Source organism: Bactrocera oleae, chromosome 2 (assembly GCF_042242935.1).
Source record: "Bactrocera oleae isolate idBacOlea1 chromosome 2, idBacOlea1, whole genome shotgun sequence".
NCBI lineage: Eukaryota > Metazoa > Arthropoda > Insecta > Diptera > Tephritidae > Bactrocera > Bactrocera oleae.
In genome coordinates, this window is record NC_091536.1 from 22932887 (window position 1) to 22953419 (window position 20533).

Consider the following 20533-nt stretch of genomic DNA (forward strand, 5'->3'; position numbering starts at 1 on the left):
TTGCTCACTCGTCGTCAGCCTGTTGCTTTAGTCGCTGCAAACAGCAGCATTTCGCCAGAATCAGTTTCGAACGCAACGGAAAAAAAGTAACGTAAATACTCAACGTGCCGTGTAATCCTGTAAGTGTATGAACATTTTGGTGGTAAATTCGGCAGGCAGAAGTATTCTTTAATCCTCAAACACTGGGCGTTTAAAATTTAATTTGATTGGGAACGTGTCCCGTTAGCTTCAATTAGCCGCGCGCGTGTGTGAATTTCTAGCCACGTTCAACGCATATCAGTGAGCTGTGCGATTTATTAAATTTCAAAAAAAAAAAATCTAAAAAAAAATAATAACATATAAGTTATTGGTTAGCATCGCTGTGAAATTTGTAATTGCAACACGCCATTTCGCTTGTCTACAACAAATTACTTGAATTAATATTCTAACTGTGCTTAACGAAATAACGTTTGTGTTGACAAGTGGAATTCACTTAGTAACTACTGCTTGCTTACAATCGCTACATTTCTTGAAAAAATAGTTTACTTTTTGGATTAACAGCAGCAGCAACGAAACACGGTAGGTATACTTTAAAGCGTCGGACATAATTGCTTATTCTTAAAGACTTTGCGAGTTCTTGAAGCCTTTTGACTGAATTGATAAATTATTAGTCTCTCCATGTAAAGGTATGTGAATGTTATTGCAAGCATTTGCGACCATAGTTTATGTATGTATTTGCTGATTTGCCTAAATTATTTCATAAGTAATAATGTTAAAAGGTCACACAGCGTTAAATATTTGACAAAGTACATAATGAATTGAATCTCATTTAATGAACGATTAATAAGGAAACCCAATTTAACGCTTCGTTTCGTTCTTGGATACTCGACGACTTTCGAAACGTCGTGCATAGGCACACAAGTCCTTTTACGTTCTATGTAAATGCTTTTATTAAATTAAAAATCTAAAATTTGACTAACAAACACACTGACTGACACAGACTCATGAAGCACACACACTGGCGCTTATAATTACAACTGTCTGCTTTTGCTTTTGCCTTACGCTCTCACAGATATTATGGATAGTAATCCATGTATAATACGAGTATATATTATGTGAAAGCGACTACATGGTCCACCAAAATTTCAATATATATTTATTTTTTATTTATTTCGTTAAGAAAAACTACTTTCCAGTTGATGGAATGTAGTTGGAGGAGTAGTACCAATTCAAAACTAGACAGAACCAGGAAAAAATATTCATTCTTTCATTAAAGCATGAGGTCAACTCATTTACACCTTTGGTTTTTGCTTATCACCAAAATTAAATAATTTATTTTGAAAATCTTTAAAACGAAACTTAGTCAGTTGCATTTTAGTTGCCGAATTCTTGATAAACTCTAATTTGTGATTCAGTCAATTCACACAGTTTGTTGCTTGCCGTGTGATAGACCGTTAAAAGTACAAATGCCCTATGGAAGTAATGGAATACCTCTGCCTTTATCCTACTTTCAAAATAATGTCAAGCGTGGAGTAAAAATTGATATAGAGATCACTCCATTATAATTTTTTCTACAACATGACTAAAAGCTCTTGGAAAACTTTACCGTTACACGCGGTATTATATTTCAAACAGCGGCATTTTACAGCAAAATTGAAAGCAAACATTTTGCCAAAGGTTTAGATTGCATCGTTACGATGTTCGCGGGGCTTTAATACACTCGGTTGGTGTGAGAGCTAATGTTATCTATAAGTTAAAGTATTTATACATTACGCTTTACTTTGAACCAAATACATCAATCCTTGAAACAAAGTATTATATTATTTCAATATTACAACAACAATATTAAATTTATTACTACTTTGCTATTAAGCAATTGAATCCTTAGAAATAAAAGAAGTATTGCCTTCTTGATATTGGTAATACCATCTCATAATTTCTTAGGCTTAGTAAAGGAGAAGTGACTAAGCAAACAAGATTGGCTTCACGATAAGTCTTGCCATTTATAGTAATGATACGGTTGACGAATGCAGAGAAAATGTCTATTGGCTGCTTTTCAAATACTATAAATAATTTCTTAAATTAAATCATTTTCGGAATCCATTAATGTCAAGTGATAAGTGCAGCACTTAAGTGCTGCATAACGATGATATCGGTGAAAGCGTAGCTGTTACATGCAAACTTCGAAAATGATACTTGTATGTGAATTTGTAAGGCAAATTGCGAGATGATGCCTACTAGACACTGTTATGTCTGGTGAAATGTATATATAACTATATATATACTTATATTAATTACATACACACATATATACAACAAATGAATGAGAAGTATTTGAAAGACAGGCGGAAGTGCGCCAACCAAGTTGAGACAGCGCTGTTCCATTTGCTCCTGCCGCACTACGCAATTCAATGACTAACAAGAATTGGCTACATTAAATTAAAAAATACATAGAGCATAAATGTAGCGAGAGGAAAATAAAAAATCAAGGAATTTATTTGTACCACTAGAAAATAACTGCAAGTTCTTTTCTGTGCAATGTGTTTTTTGTCATACAATAAGTAATTTGCTGCATATTTTTGTATCTAGAGTACATAAAATAAAAAGGTTGGGAATAGGGAAAATTGCGTAGGAACTACTCAATAAAAATTATTGAAATTAAAATTTGCGACATGATGCCCAACTATACACTATTATGTCTGGAGAAATGTGTAGATAACTACTTTGTATACGTATGTACGTTTGTACCTTTATTAATTACATACATTCATATATAAAAATATTTTATGTAAATATTTTAAATTTACCCACGACATTTGTTGAAAAAAGTGTATATTACAAGTAAACAACATAGTTTTTTTTTCCATTTCCCTCTTTTCTAATTTTTATCTTCGTGAACCTTCTCCAAATCCCTATGAGCACAATTAATTGTTAACCACATGTACTAGCCATCTATGCTTATGCAAAAATAACATCTTTTATCTAAACGAATATACTCTAATTGAAACATAAATTAATTTTTAATGAAAACAAAACTCATTTGTAGATTCAGCACAATTTGTATGGCGGTTACTCCTAGATAAAAGAACAAATATTGCCTTAAATGCTAAAAAATCAATATCCTAAGAATAGTAAATAAGCTTACAAATCTATTAATAGGAATTAATCAGCATCAATGCGTTACGTTCGTCGTTTCGTTTCTTGTCTGTGCCCAAATATTAAATCTGCCACAAATATGGATATAAACGCTCACTCACCCAAAAACTTGGATTTGCATTTATAAAAAATCGCATGCTTTTTAATGTAAGCCGTCGATGATCTATCCGGCTTTCTTGCCTTCAAGTGGGAAGGTTTCCCATGGGGAAAAACATTTACTTTTGTAATCGTTTGTTAAAGACAATCAGATGTGATTTTAGCTTCCGCCGAGATCAGATTTTATCTCTATGCCTGTGTATATGTGTGATGAATGCACTTTGAAGTATTTTGTTGAATTCGAAATAAATTTCTTTTAAGCTAACTTCAAATGAAATGCAATAATTACATTTTATTTTTTATTGATGTTTTTTGGGTTAAATTATTGTGCTACAATTTGAATTGAAATAAGCGAAAAAACTAAAATTAAGATAGAGGAATAAAACTAAAATCACCAAGTAATTGACTCGCCAATTTACGTATGTTTAGAAAAAGCTCCTTTAAGTAGCAGAGATTTTTTCCATACGTGAGTAATTTTTACGAACATGCCCTCATAATACTAATGCAAAGTACAATATAAAAACATTATATAAAACTGAGCTGTGATAACTTATATTAGAAATAATTTCTGCTTTCATTCTTTAAAATACATACATATGTATGTTACTGTTAATGTAAACGAAAAAATTGCTGAAGTATACTTTGGATTTATCCAGCAAATATCCAAGAACGAAAATAAAAACCACTTACATATTAGCCACAGGCGCACTCAAAACTGACAAATAGCAAACAATTTTTTACCTGTTCTTGAAGGAGAAAGGCAACGCTAAAGTCTACACCTACACGTGTTCCTTCAACATAGTCGAATAGTGCAATGATATACATACAGACATACATATGAGTTACATCGAAATGGGCTTTTTGGTTTGCAAACAAATGTAATAGTCACACAACGTGTAGAAAGATTTTCAGATAAGATTTAAACGAACATTTATACATACATATAGTACTTATCCTTTTGCGCTGAAAAAGGAAAGAAAAATGAATTCATAATAAATAGCGATATAATCGATTGAGGCCAGATTTGTTCATCAAATAATACAAATCAAATATATTTGCGTGTAGAAACATGCCTTATATAAGACGTACGAGTATGTGTTATATATCTGTACATATGTATGTTTACTTCCTAAATGTGTAGATAGATATTCTCGTGCATATACATACAGACTTTCATTCTCATGTACTATGCATATATTTTATAAAAAAACAAGTAAAACAAAAAAAGTTGGCATAATGAGATAGGAGATAAAGAGACAATAAATTAGGCGAATTTCGTCTACAAATGAAGTATGTGAAAAGTATGAAAGGACAGCAAAGGACATTATCTTGCACTGTCATGTCAATTTGACGCAAATTGCGTTCGCCAACTTCCAAAACCTTATAATTTTAAGCAAGATAGAAGAATTGTCGATTTATCGCAGATTTAATTATAATATAATTCGGGCGGAGGTAATATAAAGTAGCTGAAACTTTCGATTTGATTTATTCGAATTATAATTCTCATATAGTTAAACATAATGTTATTACCCTTTGATCTGTTACTGTCACTTTTAGTTTATTTGTTAGTGTTGATGGATTTGTTATAATAATACATACATATATTCCTAGAGATCATACTTCGTCAATTTATTTTTAAGTTTTTTATTTTGAAGGCATTGGGTGCACATATGGTATAATCAATTTGTCGATAGCAGCTTGTGGGAGTAGTATATCTAGAATCAGACACTTATTCCTTTGCTTCTTATTATACCATTCCAAAAAGACTTGTGAAAGTGCTTCACAGCGCCTAAGTTTAACAACTTTAAATCCCGTTTAAGAATATGTTACCACACTCAAATAATCACATTGGAATATTCAAATGTACAGCTTGGCATGACATTCTAATTAAAGTGACCTATATATTATATAATAGCCTAAACAGTCGGGTTCAAAACTACATTTTTTAACAATGAATATTCAGGTCAGAAACCGCTACTCGCTGCCTAAAAATATTAATGTAACATTCAGCTTACGACAAACGTGTGGTATGACCCTCTAGGATCGCATGTGTTTCCATTATCAGGAGGAATATCCAATAGAATTCCCCATGATGCATTTTGAATGGTCGTATACTCGTATGTAGAGGTAGTTTTGCACGCTTTGACGCTCACTGGCGAGAGTCCTCTGTTCAATTATTTTCTTATTCTTCCGTATATTATATTTTCGCTATTATACATACATATCTCTTCTACGATACTTATTTAAAATTTGTGATAAACTTGTCGTATATCAGATCCGTACAATTTCCTAAATTTGGATTACTAAGCGTATTTCAGTTCGGAAATTGTTTAAATTTTCCAAAGCAATTCTGACATTGAGTACGCTCAAGCAGTACACACATACATATGTATGCAGATATTTGTATGGAAGAACTTGTTACACAACATTTTTGTACTTTGGCATCTACCGAGTTTGCATAAAGACTATGCACGCTATTTACTCTGAGAATTACTTTAACAATTTCAAATTAAAATATCCTAAAAATTTCAACCAACTGATGTGCAAACTAATGCAGGAATATCCGGAATATATCCGAATTATATATAAATAAATTACCGTTATTTGGTGTTTAGTTGAATATAATTGGTTAAAACTGTATTGAAAATATGATGAAGTATTTGTGAGGGCAGTCTACTTGTTGTATGTACTTACATATATATTGTATGCTTTAAAATGGGAGCATTACAGCAATCACGTGACACAATTCGTTGATGGTTTTGCATACATACATATGTATACATATACTATGTATCATATATTTCACAAAAAAGATTAATTATTAGCAATTTAAAATAAATTGCTCTTGGTTATACATAGTTTCAAAGTATAAATCAATTAATTAAGCCATCACCGATTGTTTGCATATACATGTACACAATGTATGCACGTAAAAAAAATGTAAATCGTGTGTAAATGGGTAAAAACTAACGGCATATAACAATGTTTGTTGTTGTGCCAATAACTGATATCACGAAATTCGGAAGCTCAGCTGGTCCATAACAAAGTGATATAGACATGTCAGCGCTTTATTGGAAATTTATGGACTATGTGTAAGTGCTTATTTATGTATTTATTTGTTGTTTGTACGTACATATGTATATGTGATGTTTGAATAAATAAAAACAACACATGCACTCACGGGGCGCTCATGTGTGTTGGCGATTGCTTCTTGAATAGACGAACGAGTGAGAATTCATGCATGGCAATGACAGCACGAAATGCATCAATGGCAATTGTCGGGCTGCACACACTGAGCTCATTTGCACTCATGCATATGCACGCACAACTTTAAAGTATTATACATATGTACATATATGTATATGTATAGTAAATAGATGCATTCATAAGCGCTTTTTATATGTAACCACAAATAATTCGACGGCGTTTTATTGAGGCACACGATCAAAGCTTTCAAATTCATTCAAACAAATACTTATAGAATGGCGTTCTGATTGCTTGACTGATGGAGCATATGATGTTGAGTTAATGTTCAGCGTTAATGAACGGTGATGCAGCTGTATACCTCAAATTCGAAGTATGGGAAGTGGAGCTTTGCCATTCGGAATATTTACACACCGAATAAAGGGTGGCAAATAATGTAACTCTACAATTTACAGCCATCATTTCAGGCTAATTCAACAAATTGTTCATGAATAAAGTTGGATTGCAATAACTGTTACCTTAAATGTTTTGAGATAGTCATTTCGTAAAATTATTTTAATAGCAGTAAGTAATTGAGAAGCCAAGAGTTTAAATAATCATTTGGTCTTTCAGCGGTAAATTTTTTTTTTTTCAGAAACGATTTAACTTTGATAAAATATATATAAAGGAATTTTTAGTCGATCCAAACAAATATAATAACATTAGTACAAATCGAGATGATTATTACAGTTAAACTACTGTTGAACGTTTACCGCTAACTGGATTGATTTCATTTCGACCTATGACGCTTTTCAGTTAAACGTAACGCGTTTAGCATACATAAAAGAGGCAAAGTGCTTCTAATAAATGGCAAATTAAATTACACAGCGAATAAAAGCTAGTATAGGCACAATTAAATATTGCTGCATCAGATGCCGCCATGACCGTCATAGGTACATGTTGATAATTATGAATTTCTTGCCAATGTCCAGCTGGCGATTGCGCCGAAAAGGGATGGGTTGTCACAAAACTAGTGATAAAACTGGAGATATATACACTTACATACGTATTTAATAGTTTTGCTCACTGTTTTCATTCATAACGCCATCACAAATCACTCACTCCAACTTTCCTCATGAGCGCATCAAGCAAATGTTCTGCGGTGTCTATATATAGTTTTAATGTATGTATTTCTGTGGTCCGAAGCATACATACAAGTATATGAGACAAGTCGAGAGTTACATCGCTACGATTTATGCGGCAATAAATAAAATTTGCGGAAAATGTTATAAAAATTCATAAAAGTTTCCCAGAGATATTTATGTATAAAACTGCAAAAAGTCAATAGTTTTATTTATTATTTTTTTTTTTTACAGAACTATGAAAGCTACTACAAGACTTTGTCCCATCATAGTTCTGATTTGCGCAGCGCGACTCGTGTGCACGGCTCAACAACGGAACCACCACAGCAATATTCTCGGCTACCCTCTCGACTACGCGGACGTCAAGTCAATACAGGTAAGTAAAATATTTTCGAACAATTCCAAAGTCAGTTTCAGTTCAAAAAAAGTACTTGTAATGGTGTATTTGAGGGAAGTACATATCAATTATTGTTTATACACTCTAGTGTCGTGTAAAGGTATCCGAATGGTGTTCTGTCGCGAAAATTCGAAATTCGCGATACTTTTTGAACAAACCTTGTAGGCGTGCGAAAAGTTTAACATTTTAAGTAATAGCGACTTCATAGATATTCTCACGCTTGCCTTAGTGGGAAAGTTTCGAGCGACATAAATTTAGCTTTATTTAGCTCTTGGCATTACGTTTATTTAATTAACACCAATTATTTCACTTACACTTAAGTAATAAAGAAAATCGTACATGGCAACATAAATAATTCATTAAACGGCGAGCAATTGTTCTATAACGGTTCCGTCAATAGCATTACAGCGGCTTTCGGCGTTAAGAACGTTTCTGCTCGACCAACTCTTTGTAGATTTTTATTTAAAACAAATTGCAGACTATTTGTATAATGCTCGCATTCCAACTTGCCGTTGAACTTTTCCAGTAATTCGCTTTGAAAACACAATCTTCTCATTCCACTTCCGTTCGTGTGTTCAAACTTTTATTTGACAGCTAATTGTTAACACCAAATGAGCCAAGCATAAACCTTATTTACGCTTGTTTTCTTCTGCATCAGCAGCATAATCATGAGCTTCCCATGCGATACATTTATGCCATTGATATTTGTTTTCATACCACACACATTCATACAACCCAAGTATCTGAAAATTTTTATTCTGGGCTCACCTCACAACTCCTGTTTATTCAGCATGTACTCGTATAAGTCACAAACTTTTTAATAAGCAGCAGCGCGTCCAGTCCACACAGATATAATGGCGGAAATGCACAGTAATATTCTTTATATTTGCACTGATACAAATGTATACACAGATTGTACGTGCGACATTGAAGTAAGAAGAACACCACCCCCCTACATATGGCTTATTTATGTTTATAAAACTCGAAAGTCAACTAAAAGTTTATGTGCGTGATTGTGCTAATTTTCACTGCCCAAACATTTATTCTTTAGTCGAAGAGAATTATGATATTATTTTTTTTGTTTCTCAATAACTGTAGCCTCTCAATTAATTATAATAGCTTGTTTTACATTTATCTGACTTAGTGATCTGCTAGGCTTGAAATTAGGCGTTTAAACAAATTCTATACAAGAGTAGTGTTGTATTCATATTGTACATATTCTAAATTTCGATAAACATATGGTACACACATACAGCTGGTTTATGATGACGTTGTAAGCCAACGCGTTTTCACTAGTTGAAATACTTCAAGGTCTGTGGTGCGTATAAGCAACCTGAACCGCATACTCGTATAATGCACATGTATATAATATTTTTAAGAAAAACAAAAAATTCGTACGAAAAGTAGGAAAATGCAACAGACTGGTATTATTCAGACCAGATCTACTGTAACGCTTAACGACTTTGTGTTCAGCGTTGCACAACTGGCATCATCAAAACCGGCAGTTTCAGCCACAATGCTGACATAAACAGCATAACAATGATAACAGAGTTGTATCAATACGAGGGAGGGATTGAGCTGCCCACATATTGGTTGGTGACAGCCTGCTCGTATGAATTTTTGCATGACCAGGCCACATTTATAGACATATGTATGCATGTGCATTTTGTTTAATGTGCCAGATACTCGCGCCTATAATATGAAATCAATGCGTAGTAGCTGTGCACAATGAAATTGTCTTTAGTTGTGTAACTGTAAAAACATCCGTTATCAATTTCGATTATTTCATTATGCAACTGAAACTTCATCACATCCATTCATAACAGTACAAACATATATTTATATTTTGGTAAAGGTTTAGCCCACATACATGTACACGTGTACCTATCCAAAGTGTTGCCGACTAGTTAGCAGACTCTTTCGTTTCGGTTTAAGCAACTAGTAATTGTTTTACTTATTAATGTTCTATGAGACGTCAGTTGTCATATCTGATCATATTTAGGCCTGCAATACACCAGTCTCGTTCTAGTTTAAAATACACGGGGTTTCGTTTAAAAAATAAAAAACAACAATAATAATTTATTAGAAATACTTTATAATATTCCAAATTTGACCATTTGTTTGAGATAAATACATACATAAATATATATAACCCGAGGCCTATAGCCTTCGTTGCTAGTGCCTTTAAATTGTAATATAATTATCTTCCTGTTAAATAAATAAATACAAGTATATATATAATATAATCCATTTATATAGTCGTCTATACTTAGTGTAAATGTCGTGTTTTTCGGACTATTTCGATATAATTCAGACACTTTTGGATGTAGAGTTGTAAATTTCTTAAATGTTTTGTTGCTTCATTACAAAGTATCTGTAGCTGTACGTACACAAACACACACAGCCAAAGCGTTAATTGGTAATTTCTATAAGCTTCAAGCCGATTTGACTATAATGTTGGTGGGGATCCACTGTCACGCGGACTGGCGCAGTAAAATTAAAGTTTTTACTGTAAACGTTTCGACTAATTAAATCAGTGAAATATTGGTTTATTTATTCTCTATATTTACAGAAAGATTTCTCGCTGGAGAAGCGTAACAAACCCTCACTGTCAATCGTGAATCCGTTGGATGTGCTGCGGCAACGTTTGTTACTAGAGATTGCTCGAAGGCAAATGAAGGAGAACACAAGACAGGTAATCGAAATGGAAAGAACCTAAGAATGAACAAACTTATCAACATCACTATAAACACTTCTCCCGTACTGTGCGCTCTCTATATGTTGCCATAAAAATTATGCAATGACAATTATCAACCTCTCAATATAATTTATTCACAAATATGCTTAAGGGTTGATTAAATATAGCATTTTCTGTTTGCAAATTTACAAATCAATTAACTGTAGATAGATATATTTCAGAATGAAAGTGTTTTCGTTAGCCATGTATTCAATATATCATACACGAGTATAATCGTCTCCAGAGATGGCTCTACGCAACAGCAGACACACGTCACGACACGAGTCGCATGATAAATTGATTTGTTAACTCATCGTCAATGTCATTCTACATCTGCATTGAGAAGAAAAAAGGAGGTAGATAACCGGATTTTTTTTGTTGCAACTGCATGCTAACATACATATGGACATATACCGAAGCTACTCAAGCAAATCCTGCAGAATTCTTATATATGTATTATGCTTCTGCTTTTATGTGAAAGAAGGCATAAGCGAAAAGGTGAATATCGCCGTGTTGAGGGTAGAAGATAAGATAAAGAGCCAAGCAGTCAATTAGTCATTCTATCAGCATATTTACATACATACACATATGGTTAGGTAACTTGCATTACAGCGTCAATCTATTTAGGAAGTATGCTATGCCATAACTAGGCCAGTAGAGCTACAAGTAGTCAAGAAAAGATCAGAATATTTATTAATGAAGTTTCTACGGTATTGTTACAAAATGATCTTCAAATTATAAATTCTGAAACTAGTTTATTTTAGACCGAAATCTGACAAACGACATCTCGACGTGCATCACCCTTAAAAGATATGGGTTGTTTGTAAGGGACAACAGTGAGTGACTACTTAGGAACGCGGACCATACTAAAGTTAGTTAAACTATTAATATATACTTATTACTATACCATAGATAAGTGGTTACTTTTAGTCGCCACCATGATACACTTTCATTACACATTTAGCCCATATAGATCACAGTGAAGAATTTACTGTAAATTGAAAAAAAATTCCGCTACTCACTCCTTTCATCAACACTATCCCCAGCTTCTCCAGCCGCTATATCAAATTTAGAAATGCACTTAAATTTCCCCAGAGCGCACAGTTCACTCATTTTATTTGCTATTTATTTACCGTTTTTATGAATTTCATCCATGACTGCAACAGGTGGAATTGAATCGTGCCATATTGAAGAACGTCGGTAAACGTATGCTGAACAATGATGGTGACTCCAGCTACAAACTCCCATTGCAAATACAACAACAATTTGAATATTCCCTCAAGCACATTCCTTATCCTCAGCAAATATACACGTATCGCGCACCCCAATATGAACAGCAATCGCAACTCCAACTGCAACCTTTGTGGCAGCCACATTACACTAATCAATTGGGGTATACACCAGATGTGTCCATATATGACTACCTACAACAACCCGCTCACATATACAATACCGTTCTGGGCCAAACTGAAAGCAAAGGCGACATGGATGGACAGACGACTTCATGGTACATCGATGCACTTGAAAATGGTGCCGAAGTAGGTGACACAAATATTTACAACACCAAGGGAAATGAATTGACTTCGGATCGACGAATTCAAGACAAGGGCACAGGTGGCGATAGCAGCAGTACCAATGCCAATTCATTTACTAACGGAGGGACGCTGGCCAAAAATGTGTCCGACAAAGTGCATTTGGCTACACTTGAAGACAATGTGCTAGCAAATGGCGCTGATAAGGAGCGAAATGATGACAACGCAGATTACCACATGCGATACTTTTATGGAGTGCCCAAGAAGCACCACAATATGAAAAAGTAAGCTGTAGTCACGCTTCCAAGTACAACTAAACACTCATGAACATCGCAAACATGATTTGAAGCTATTTAGTCCAAACACATTTCTTTTAACACCAATTAACCAAATAAACTCTTACATGTTTGAAAAGGTAGAGCTTTTCATTCAGTTAGCTTTGCTCTGCTTATTTGTACTTAGGAGATATTCAATAGTTTAGATGCTTAAGTTAATAGCATATATGATATACTTGTATTTATATTCAAATAAATATTTGAGTAAAACTGTTGTAATTTCTATGTGACTTAATGTTGTTGTCACATTGTAATTGAACTAAATATGATAAAATCGTGTTTAGTGTTAAATATAATGTTTTTAGAAATGCATTTAATGTAAATGTTATATGTAATATGTACTTAATGGCTCGCGTATATTACTTTCGAGGGATAAACTACCCATTCGCATGTTGGTAAATAAAAATTTAAGCGCAACACGGTCATTTTATTTATTATAAAATAATGTAATAAAAATATGTTGCTGTTTTGAGGAAAAGTTAGTGGCACTCGCATGGAAAGAAGTCAATGATATGGTCTGAATAAAGGTCACTCAGTGCAATTATTCACAGTTAAGGAAGTTAGAATGTATAGCACAACCTTTGTCATCCACAAGAAATTATATACTTGTATTATTATATATTCCTTTATTTTAAACAAATATACTGAATAAATACAAATACAGTACAAATATTATTCATTTATTGGGCTGTGTAAAGTTAAGTTTCTAAGTATGCTGAAGATTCTTAAATTATACACGGTTTCGAGTTCCTGGATGAGGCACTTTACGTCAAAATAAATAACGTTTATTCAGTAGTTTATTTAAATGACCAAAGAAGGTGTGTACATGCGCGTTTAAGCATAAAATGCGAAATTATGTCATAAGAAAGCTCAAAGAATGTCAGGAATCATAATCGCAACACAAAATATAATTACAATGGGTGAGCATTCATTACATCAACATTTCAAATTGCAAATTGTTCTAACGTTCAAAAATAAAATACATCATCATGAAAGCACAGATGAGCAAAGGTCGGGTTTAACTATGTATGTATATCAGAATCTCAAAATTGTAATCATCTCTAAGAGCTTTCACAGTACCATTATACTATATTTAAAACACACATTAATGTTGTTGTGTACTATTCCCTTAATCAAGTTTTTTATGTTATCGTTAAAAAAATATTATGACAGATCTAAGACACAATTGTTTTCTTTGGCCTTTCAAAATTTACAAATCGACAACTTCCGCGGGCGGAAACGTTTTTGAATAACATATTTAATGCTTATGAACATGCTATCTTATCCTTGGCAAAACCTGCTTTAAAGAAAACTAAATACGTTTGTTATAAAGTAATTAAATAAATCCTATACAAAATACACAAAAAAGGAAATACACATTGAATTTAGATCAAGGCAGCTCGTAACTTTAAGCTATAGTTTACAAACATATTTTACAAAGTAAGATTGTATACTTTATTTTATCGAATATTAGTAAGCAAATTTAATTTAATAAAAAAATTCATACAAAATACGGGAAAAATATGCTGTGCTATATGTGACTCCATTACATCTAAAATTTCTGAGTTCAAATACCATGGCGTTATATGCTTGATTTGAATGACTTACCGAGTATTTTAATGAATTTCAGAAAAGTATTTACTATACATTTTAAATATCCATACAAATGTATATAAGTAACTAATGAGAATTGTATGAATGTAAAACGAAGTATTATTAACTGTTAGAAATCTATGCTACCTGCAGAGTTATATGCATACATACATGTATATACAAACTGAAGAATAACAACAATTATTTTATTGCTAATAGTATCACAAAAATTGTTAATTTTATGTTAAATATAAATGTATTTACCTTAATGTTGATATATAAATTTTAGAAAAATTAGTTATCAAAAATTTAAAGTGTAAGGTCAATGCAATTGGCGTGACTTCGGATCCAGCTCTTGTAAATATTCCAGTTCTCCACGAATACATATAAAGTGAATTGTAATTATTTATTATATATACACGTATAAATACATACTTACTTACTTACTTACTTACTTACATATACAGATATACATGCATTGAAAAGTATTGAAAAAATAAAATGTAATATGTATTTTAAATTAAAATAAAATGACTCATGAAGTGAACAGTAAGTTCAAACCAATTTTACGACAATAAGATTATTGAACTGAGGAAAGTCCTTACAATCAAAACGGCCCTTTACCCCGAGTCACTGTGTGGTGTGTACTTTCATCACGGTGTATTGTCGGGTCATACTTCTTTGAAGAAAATGGTGTAACAGTAACTGTCAATGGGCACCGTTATTTAAAGGTATTGAATGAGTTTTTTACCCAGAACTGCGCCGAACACGTATTCCTTTCAATAGCGTTTGGTTCCAGCAAGATGCAGCAACTGCACACATAGCTCCAAGAAACGCCACTTTTCGCTGGCCCTCAAGGTTACCTGACCTGACTGCACCAGACTTTTTTTTATAGGCAGGTGTACAAAACCAAACCCACAAATCTGACTGAATTGAAGCAATCCATTAAATCAATAATTGCTCCCGATTTCAACCCTTCAGGCCGCGATGAATCTAATTAGGTGTCGCATAGGCGTTTCTGAGCATGGAGTGCATTAACGGTCCATAATTTTTAAAAATAATTAATTATATATAATAAAATTTGCTATACAATAAAAAAATATATATGTAATGCAATAATAAAAATAAAAAATATAATACGGTTTGCTTTTATAGCACGATTCCTGAGCCACTCTGTATTTTAGCTTTCGGAACTTCAAATTTTTCGCGTTTGAAGGAGACGCTAACCAATGATTACTTTAAGGAGCTTGAATAATTTTCTCGTTCTTAAACCATTTTATTTTATAGACAACTTTTATACCATTTCGTTACAATTCGATTTACATAGTTGGGACATTGGATAGTATTGTATCCAAAGGCCATTATAAAGAGCACACAGTTCTCATACGCAACATCTATTTACGCTCAAATAGCACATAAACTTAAACTAAAAGCAGAAAGCACGTGACAACGCCAACTTAACAAACATCATACAAATACATTCTTTACTGTCGGCGCAAACAACCCAAAAGCAAACATGAAATGTGCGAAACATTTCGATTATTTAATGTCACAGAGCAAAGCAACGCCACGCAACGTCCAATGCTTCGGGTTGAAATCCGTCTCAAAGTCAATTGAACCAACATATTTGGCATCGGTTCGTTGTGGTTTTCGATAAATTGGGCACTCATATAGCTTAGGGTCCTTACCAGCTGTTGTGTTAATAGCATATATGTAGATTACCGGCATTTGTTCGTAGAGTACTTTCATCTTGGACTCGACCAATTTGCCACTGCGTCGATCCAGGGAAGCACCTAACAGATAATGTGTGTATACATACAAGTATTTATATTGAAAATTAACGACTTTTATGGCCAATTCACATAGAACTTTTGCTTCGCTTCGCGTCACGTATTTGTTTTGACAGAAAAGTTGGATATATGCTTTTGTATGTTGTATGAGTACATTCACATAAAAAGTTTTCTACGCGATGCCAAGAAAAAAACTCTCATTTTTTTACGCTTTGCCATACAACAATCGCCATTTTTTATTAAGCAAAACGCTCATTGTGGTATACGCTTTGTTTTCTGCGCTTCGTTGTTTCTGTTTGAACTGTCACGCAAAGCGAGGAAAGTTGTAGGTGAATGGAACTTTAAGGGTATTTTCTCCAAAAAAAAATAATGTGTGAAACTGCGTGCGTTTAAATGTAAGGATGTACGCATTTGTGCTGTTGAATTGTGAATAGAACTCTAAGAGGGATAATAATATATAATGTACACACTTATACATATTTACTCGTATGTGGATGAACATATTTTGTGATTGGAAAGCAGAAAATATAATAATATTCAAAATAGAGTAACGCAAATTTCAGATTTAGCAACATAACTGTATTCAAGCGAGCAACATATCATACATCGGGACTGATGTAAGAATGATTTAATTCTTATTAAATATAGACACACCTATCCATAATTACTTCGAAGCACCAAAAATTTAAGAAAATGTTATCATTAAATTGGAACCACCTTTGTGAAATATAAAAAATATATAACAAATAAAAAACTTTAAATTATCGATTATGAGGTTCATAAGATATTAGGTTGTAGATTTTAATATTTATTGTTTCGTTAATGCTTAGCCACGACCCTCCTACAAGAAAGTTGAGGGCATTTGGCTGCTTAAAAACATATGTATATGTCCACACATTCTCCTATATATGTGCATATATACGTACACATTCCCAAACGTATGTGTGTTTTAACTTGTAAACTAGGTGACCAGTGAGAGAAAATTAAGTGAAAATGGATTTAAGATGTAAAAAATGCGAGAGTGAGGATAAAAGCAACCAGAAGTGGAATATGCTTTGACATTAATGTGCTAACATGCTCAAATCCGTATACTACTTTAATGTGTGCTATTGGCATGCGTGAAAGCTCATTTCCAAAGTGAAATGCGGCACTTTATTTCTCTTATGGGTATACTACATACAACATATACGATAAGAATTTTACGTACAAGTATTTTGTAGCAACTATTCGTTTGAGTTCGTGCACACTATTAGTATTTGCAAATCTTAAAAGACATTCGGTGTATATATGTATAACTTCTATATGTTCACCCGAGCTGCTGCCTTATTCACAAATTATTTTTCATACTTGCTTGATACCGACACTTCATAACATAAATAAAATTTTTGGAATGCATTGAACTCTAAAGGATTGTCGCAAATATTTACTTGTGTGCATTAATCGTGCTACAGCTATAAGGCATGGTAATAAAACAAAGCGAACAGGAAAACTTCATAATAACATAAATAATGAGTGCTAAAGATAAAATTAAGAAATAAACCGTCATGATGTAAACATTAGAAGTAGCAATGGGTTACTATGAAAGTTGAAAGGTCACAAGTATTGAAATGGCATACCATAGGGCACGCCAACTGGCAATACGCACCTTCCAGAAACAGACCATGCACGTAGACACCTTCGGTGGGGTATTCGGAGATGTCTTCCTTATTATAGCGTGTTATTTGATTTTGCAGTACAACTGAGTCCAGTGCCCAGCCTTTGTGTGCGCGTGTCACTTCCTAAAATCCCACGCAAATCCCAAACGAGGTTTGTTTTGCATTTATTTCCATTTGTGTGTATTAAAACCAAAAAATTGGTTGAACGGTGGGCCACGTGCGGTTATATGTGATGCAAAGGTTGACAGCAAAGTGGTGAATTGGATGGTTATTGTAATTCAAATGAAATAGTAGCATAATTAAATTAGAATTGCTTGCAAATAATAAATAGTTATAAGTTCCAAAAATGCACTAATGTTTTAGGAGATTAAATTTCACACAGTCACGTTATTGATTTGAGCTATCCTAAGCCCATCCAAAATACATACGTAAACGCATACTTACATAAGTAATTATAATCATTACTATGGATAACATCTATTCATACATACTCTCCTAGAATATAAACTTGCACTCGCAATATTTTTCATTATACAGTCAAGTCAACAACAGTTCGTTTAACAAACTTATCATGAGATAGTGGAGAATAACGAGACATTCCTCCGATTTTTTATTCGCTGAAAAGCTGATCTCAAAGATTAATAAAATAAATACGACTCATAGTTCTTGTGAAAAGCACAAAAACATCTATTTTATTCATTTTCGCTTAACTACCAAATAGTAATTTCCGTTTCTGCTGCTGACGGTGCTAGGAAGTAATAATGTGAAAAATACGAAACATCTTTATTATGTGCGTCATGAACTGTATTAGAATCGTTCTCTTAATATTTGCCTTCTCTTGTCACCTGTTCATTTCTCATAAGACTAGATGAAAAAGTTTTAATATTAAAAGTTGTTGAGAAACAAGCATAAAAAAGAAAACAAGAAACCATTCCCTTTGTTTGGTCGAATTACAAAAAACAACATAAACACAAATAACCATTGGGCTACACATTTAATAATACAACACGAAATTACATTATATATTCGTAAATAATAAATTGCCTCAATTTGACATATTTTACTCCCTTTATGAATTGTATCAATTCGACTGCAATTCTAGCAATGGATACTAAGTGCAAAGTAAGAAATCTATTAAACTTTTTTATTCTATCAAGGTTCATTCTACAGCTATTCTAGGGGTTCTAACTGATTACTGTACACTAGGCAACCTAACATGTAACCTCTCTCTCATTTTCCACTGACATACTCGAAGTTAAGAAGAACGGCAGTCACACACACACATACTTTCACAAACATCAGTTTAATTGATACACTTATATATATATGTATATGGTATATATATAATACATATATGTATATAAGTACATCCATTCGATCGTTGAAAAACAAATACAAACTTACTTGCCGCATAGCCGTTAAAAATCCTTGGGGATTAAAGAAGCCCGTCATCCAAAATACCTTTCATAATATATTCACATTTCATCAATTCACAAATTGAATTCGTGTGTATTCAGTCAGATAGCGTCAGCGGGCATCCATTGATGGCAGCAACAGTTACCATATTAAAGAGAATGAAGGCCATGTTGGAAATATTATATATAGAAAAATAAATATGTAATAATTTGTTGATACAAATATATGTATATAAATATATTAATGTGGTCCTTATTTAATATGCAGAAATATTTTAATTAACATTTTTTTGAGAAGGAAATTCAATCTAAATGAACTCTATACTAAATGAATTTAAGCACTAACTTTCGGTCGATCTGTTGATATCCAAGTGCGAAATTGCGCATTTCGTTCCAGTAGCTCCGTGTACCAGAAGCCTAGAGTTGTCGACTCCCAAGATATCTGTGAAATGGATTTGCAAAAGAATGAATATTTTAAATCCATAGATCAATCAAAAAACATTAAATATATAATATTAATTATCGAGGTTCAAATACATACAGACACTAGATATAATGGTATTATTTATATCTTCTATTCGACTACCAAAATTTCGGCAATAAAGCTGATATAATATCTATAGAAAAATACATAATTATTAGGGCTGGTATAGCCTTATAAAGTCGATTTTACGCCTTACTCTCATGATATAAAATCCATTGTTCGGAATAAGCATTTCTAGTACCTTTTTATGCACTGTGAAGAGGGGTGAAATCAGTTGATAATCACGATTACTCCAATGTAACGGTTATAGTAAAATCTACTAAAAAATACAACAACTAACTACATAAATTCGTCAGAGACAATAAATTTCACATTCAAAATATACATAAAGACTTTATAGCAGCCAGTATCAAAATTACACAATGGAATGACAGTGTAAGTATGCCCCCCAGTATAATCGGTTTAGAACGTGGTCGAAGAGCTTATATATAGGGGATATACTGATTTTCGATTTCCTGGTTGAGTTTTTCCTCATATGCCTAATCTATTTAATTTTGTCACTTTTATTGAGTTTATATCACATATACATATACAAGTAGTATATCCATGTACATATATGATTTGAGTCAATTGGGTTGATTTTAATACAAATGTCTCAGACATGAAGCAGAATATAAAAATGAAACTAAGTGAGTCCAAGGCGTATAATATATGTTAATAAGATACCAAATATGATTACACCCGCATATATCATGACTTCAATTCTCATTCCTGTACATTTGATTTAACTGAGTCACTTTTCAAAATAAAAAGACTATATATATTGCTTTCTGTTAATAAATAAAATCGTAACAATTTATTATAACGTAAACCTAAATCTTAGCTGTTGAAAATTTTGTTTCTGTAACTGAGCAACTTTATTTCTCGACGCTTAAAAACTCTTCTTGACTTGCCTGATTCTGCACTTATGCAGATTGCGCCGCTCAAGTCGGTTGGGTAATCGTTGGATTAGTTAGCAGTTAGCCAAAAGTTGGGTAAC

At 32.9% G+C, this 20533-nt stretch overlaps 2 protein-coding genes across 2 annotated transcripts in view; one reads left to right on the forward strand and one right to left on the reverse strand.

Annotated features, from left to right (window-relative positions):
- Positions 1–14714, forward strand: Dh44 (diuretic hormone 44). The gene is made up of 4 exons (XM_014238453.3): positions 1–558; positions 7791–7932; positions 10526–10648; positions 11857–14714. Exons 2-4 carry the CDS (start codon positions 7795–7797, stop codon positions 12508–12510), a joined length of 915 nt encoding a protein of 304 aa, XP_014093928.3. The 5' UTR covers positions 1–558; positions 7791–7794; the 3' UTR covers positions 12511–14714.
- A 691-nt stretch (positions 14715–15405) lies between these two features.
- Dhc1 (Dynein heavy chain 1) overlaps positions 15406–20533 on the reverse strand; it is a 32606-nt gene continuing 27478 nt past the window's right edge. The window contains exons 33-36 of the mRNA XM_070112051.1: positions 19357–19452; positions 19000–19056; positions 17586–17718; positions 15406–15943 (exon numbers count right to left, since the gene is read on the reverse strand). Coding sequence (XP_069968152.1) covers positions 15690–15943; positions 17586–17718; positions 19000–19056; positions 19357–19452 — 540 coding nt within the window. The 3' untranslated portion in view covers positions 15406–15689. The remainder of the gene's footprint in view (positions 15944–17585; positions 17719–18999; positions 19057–19356; positions 19453–20533) is intronic.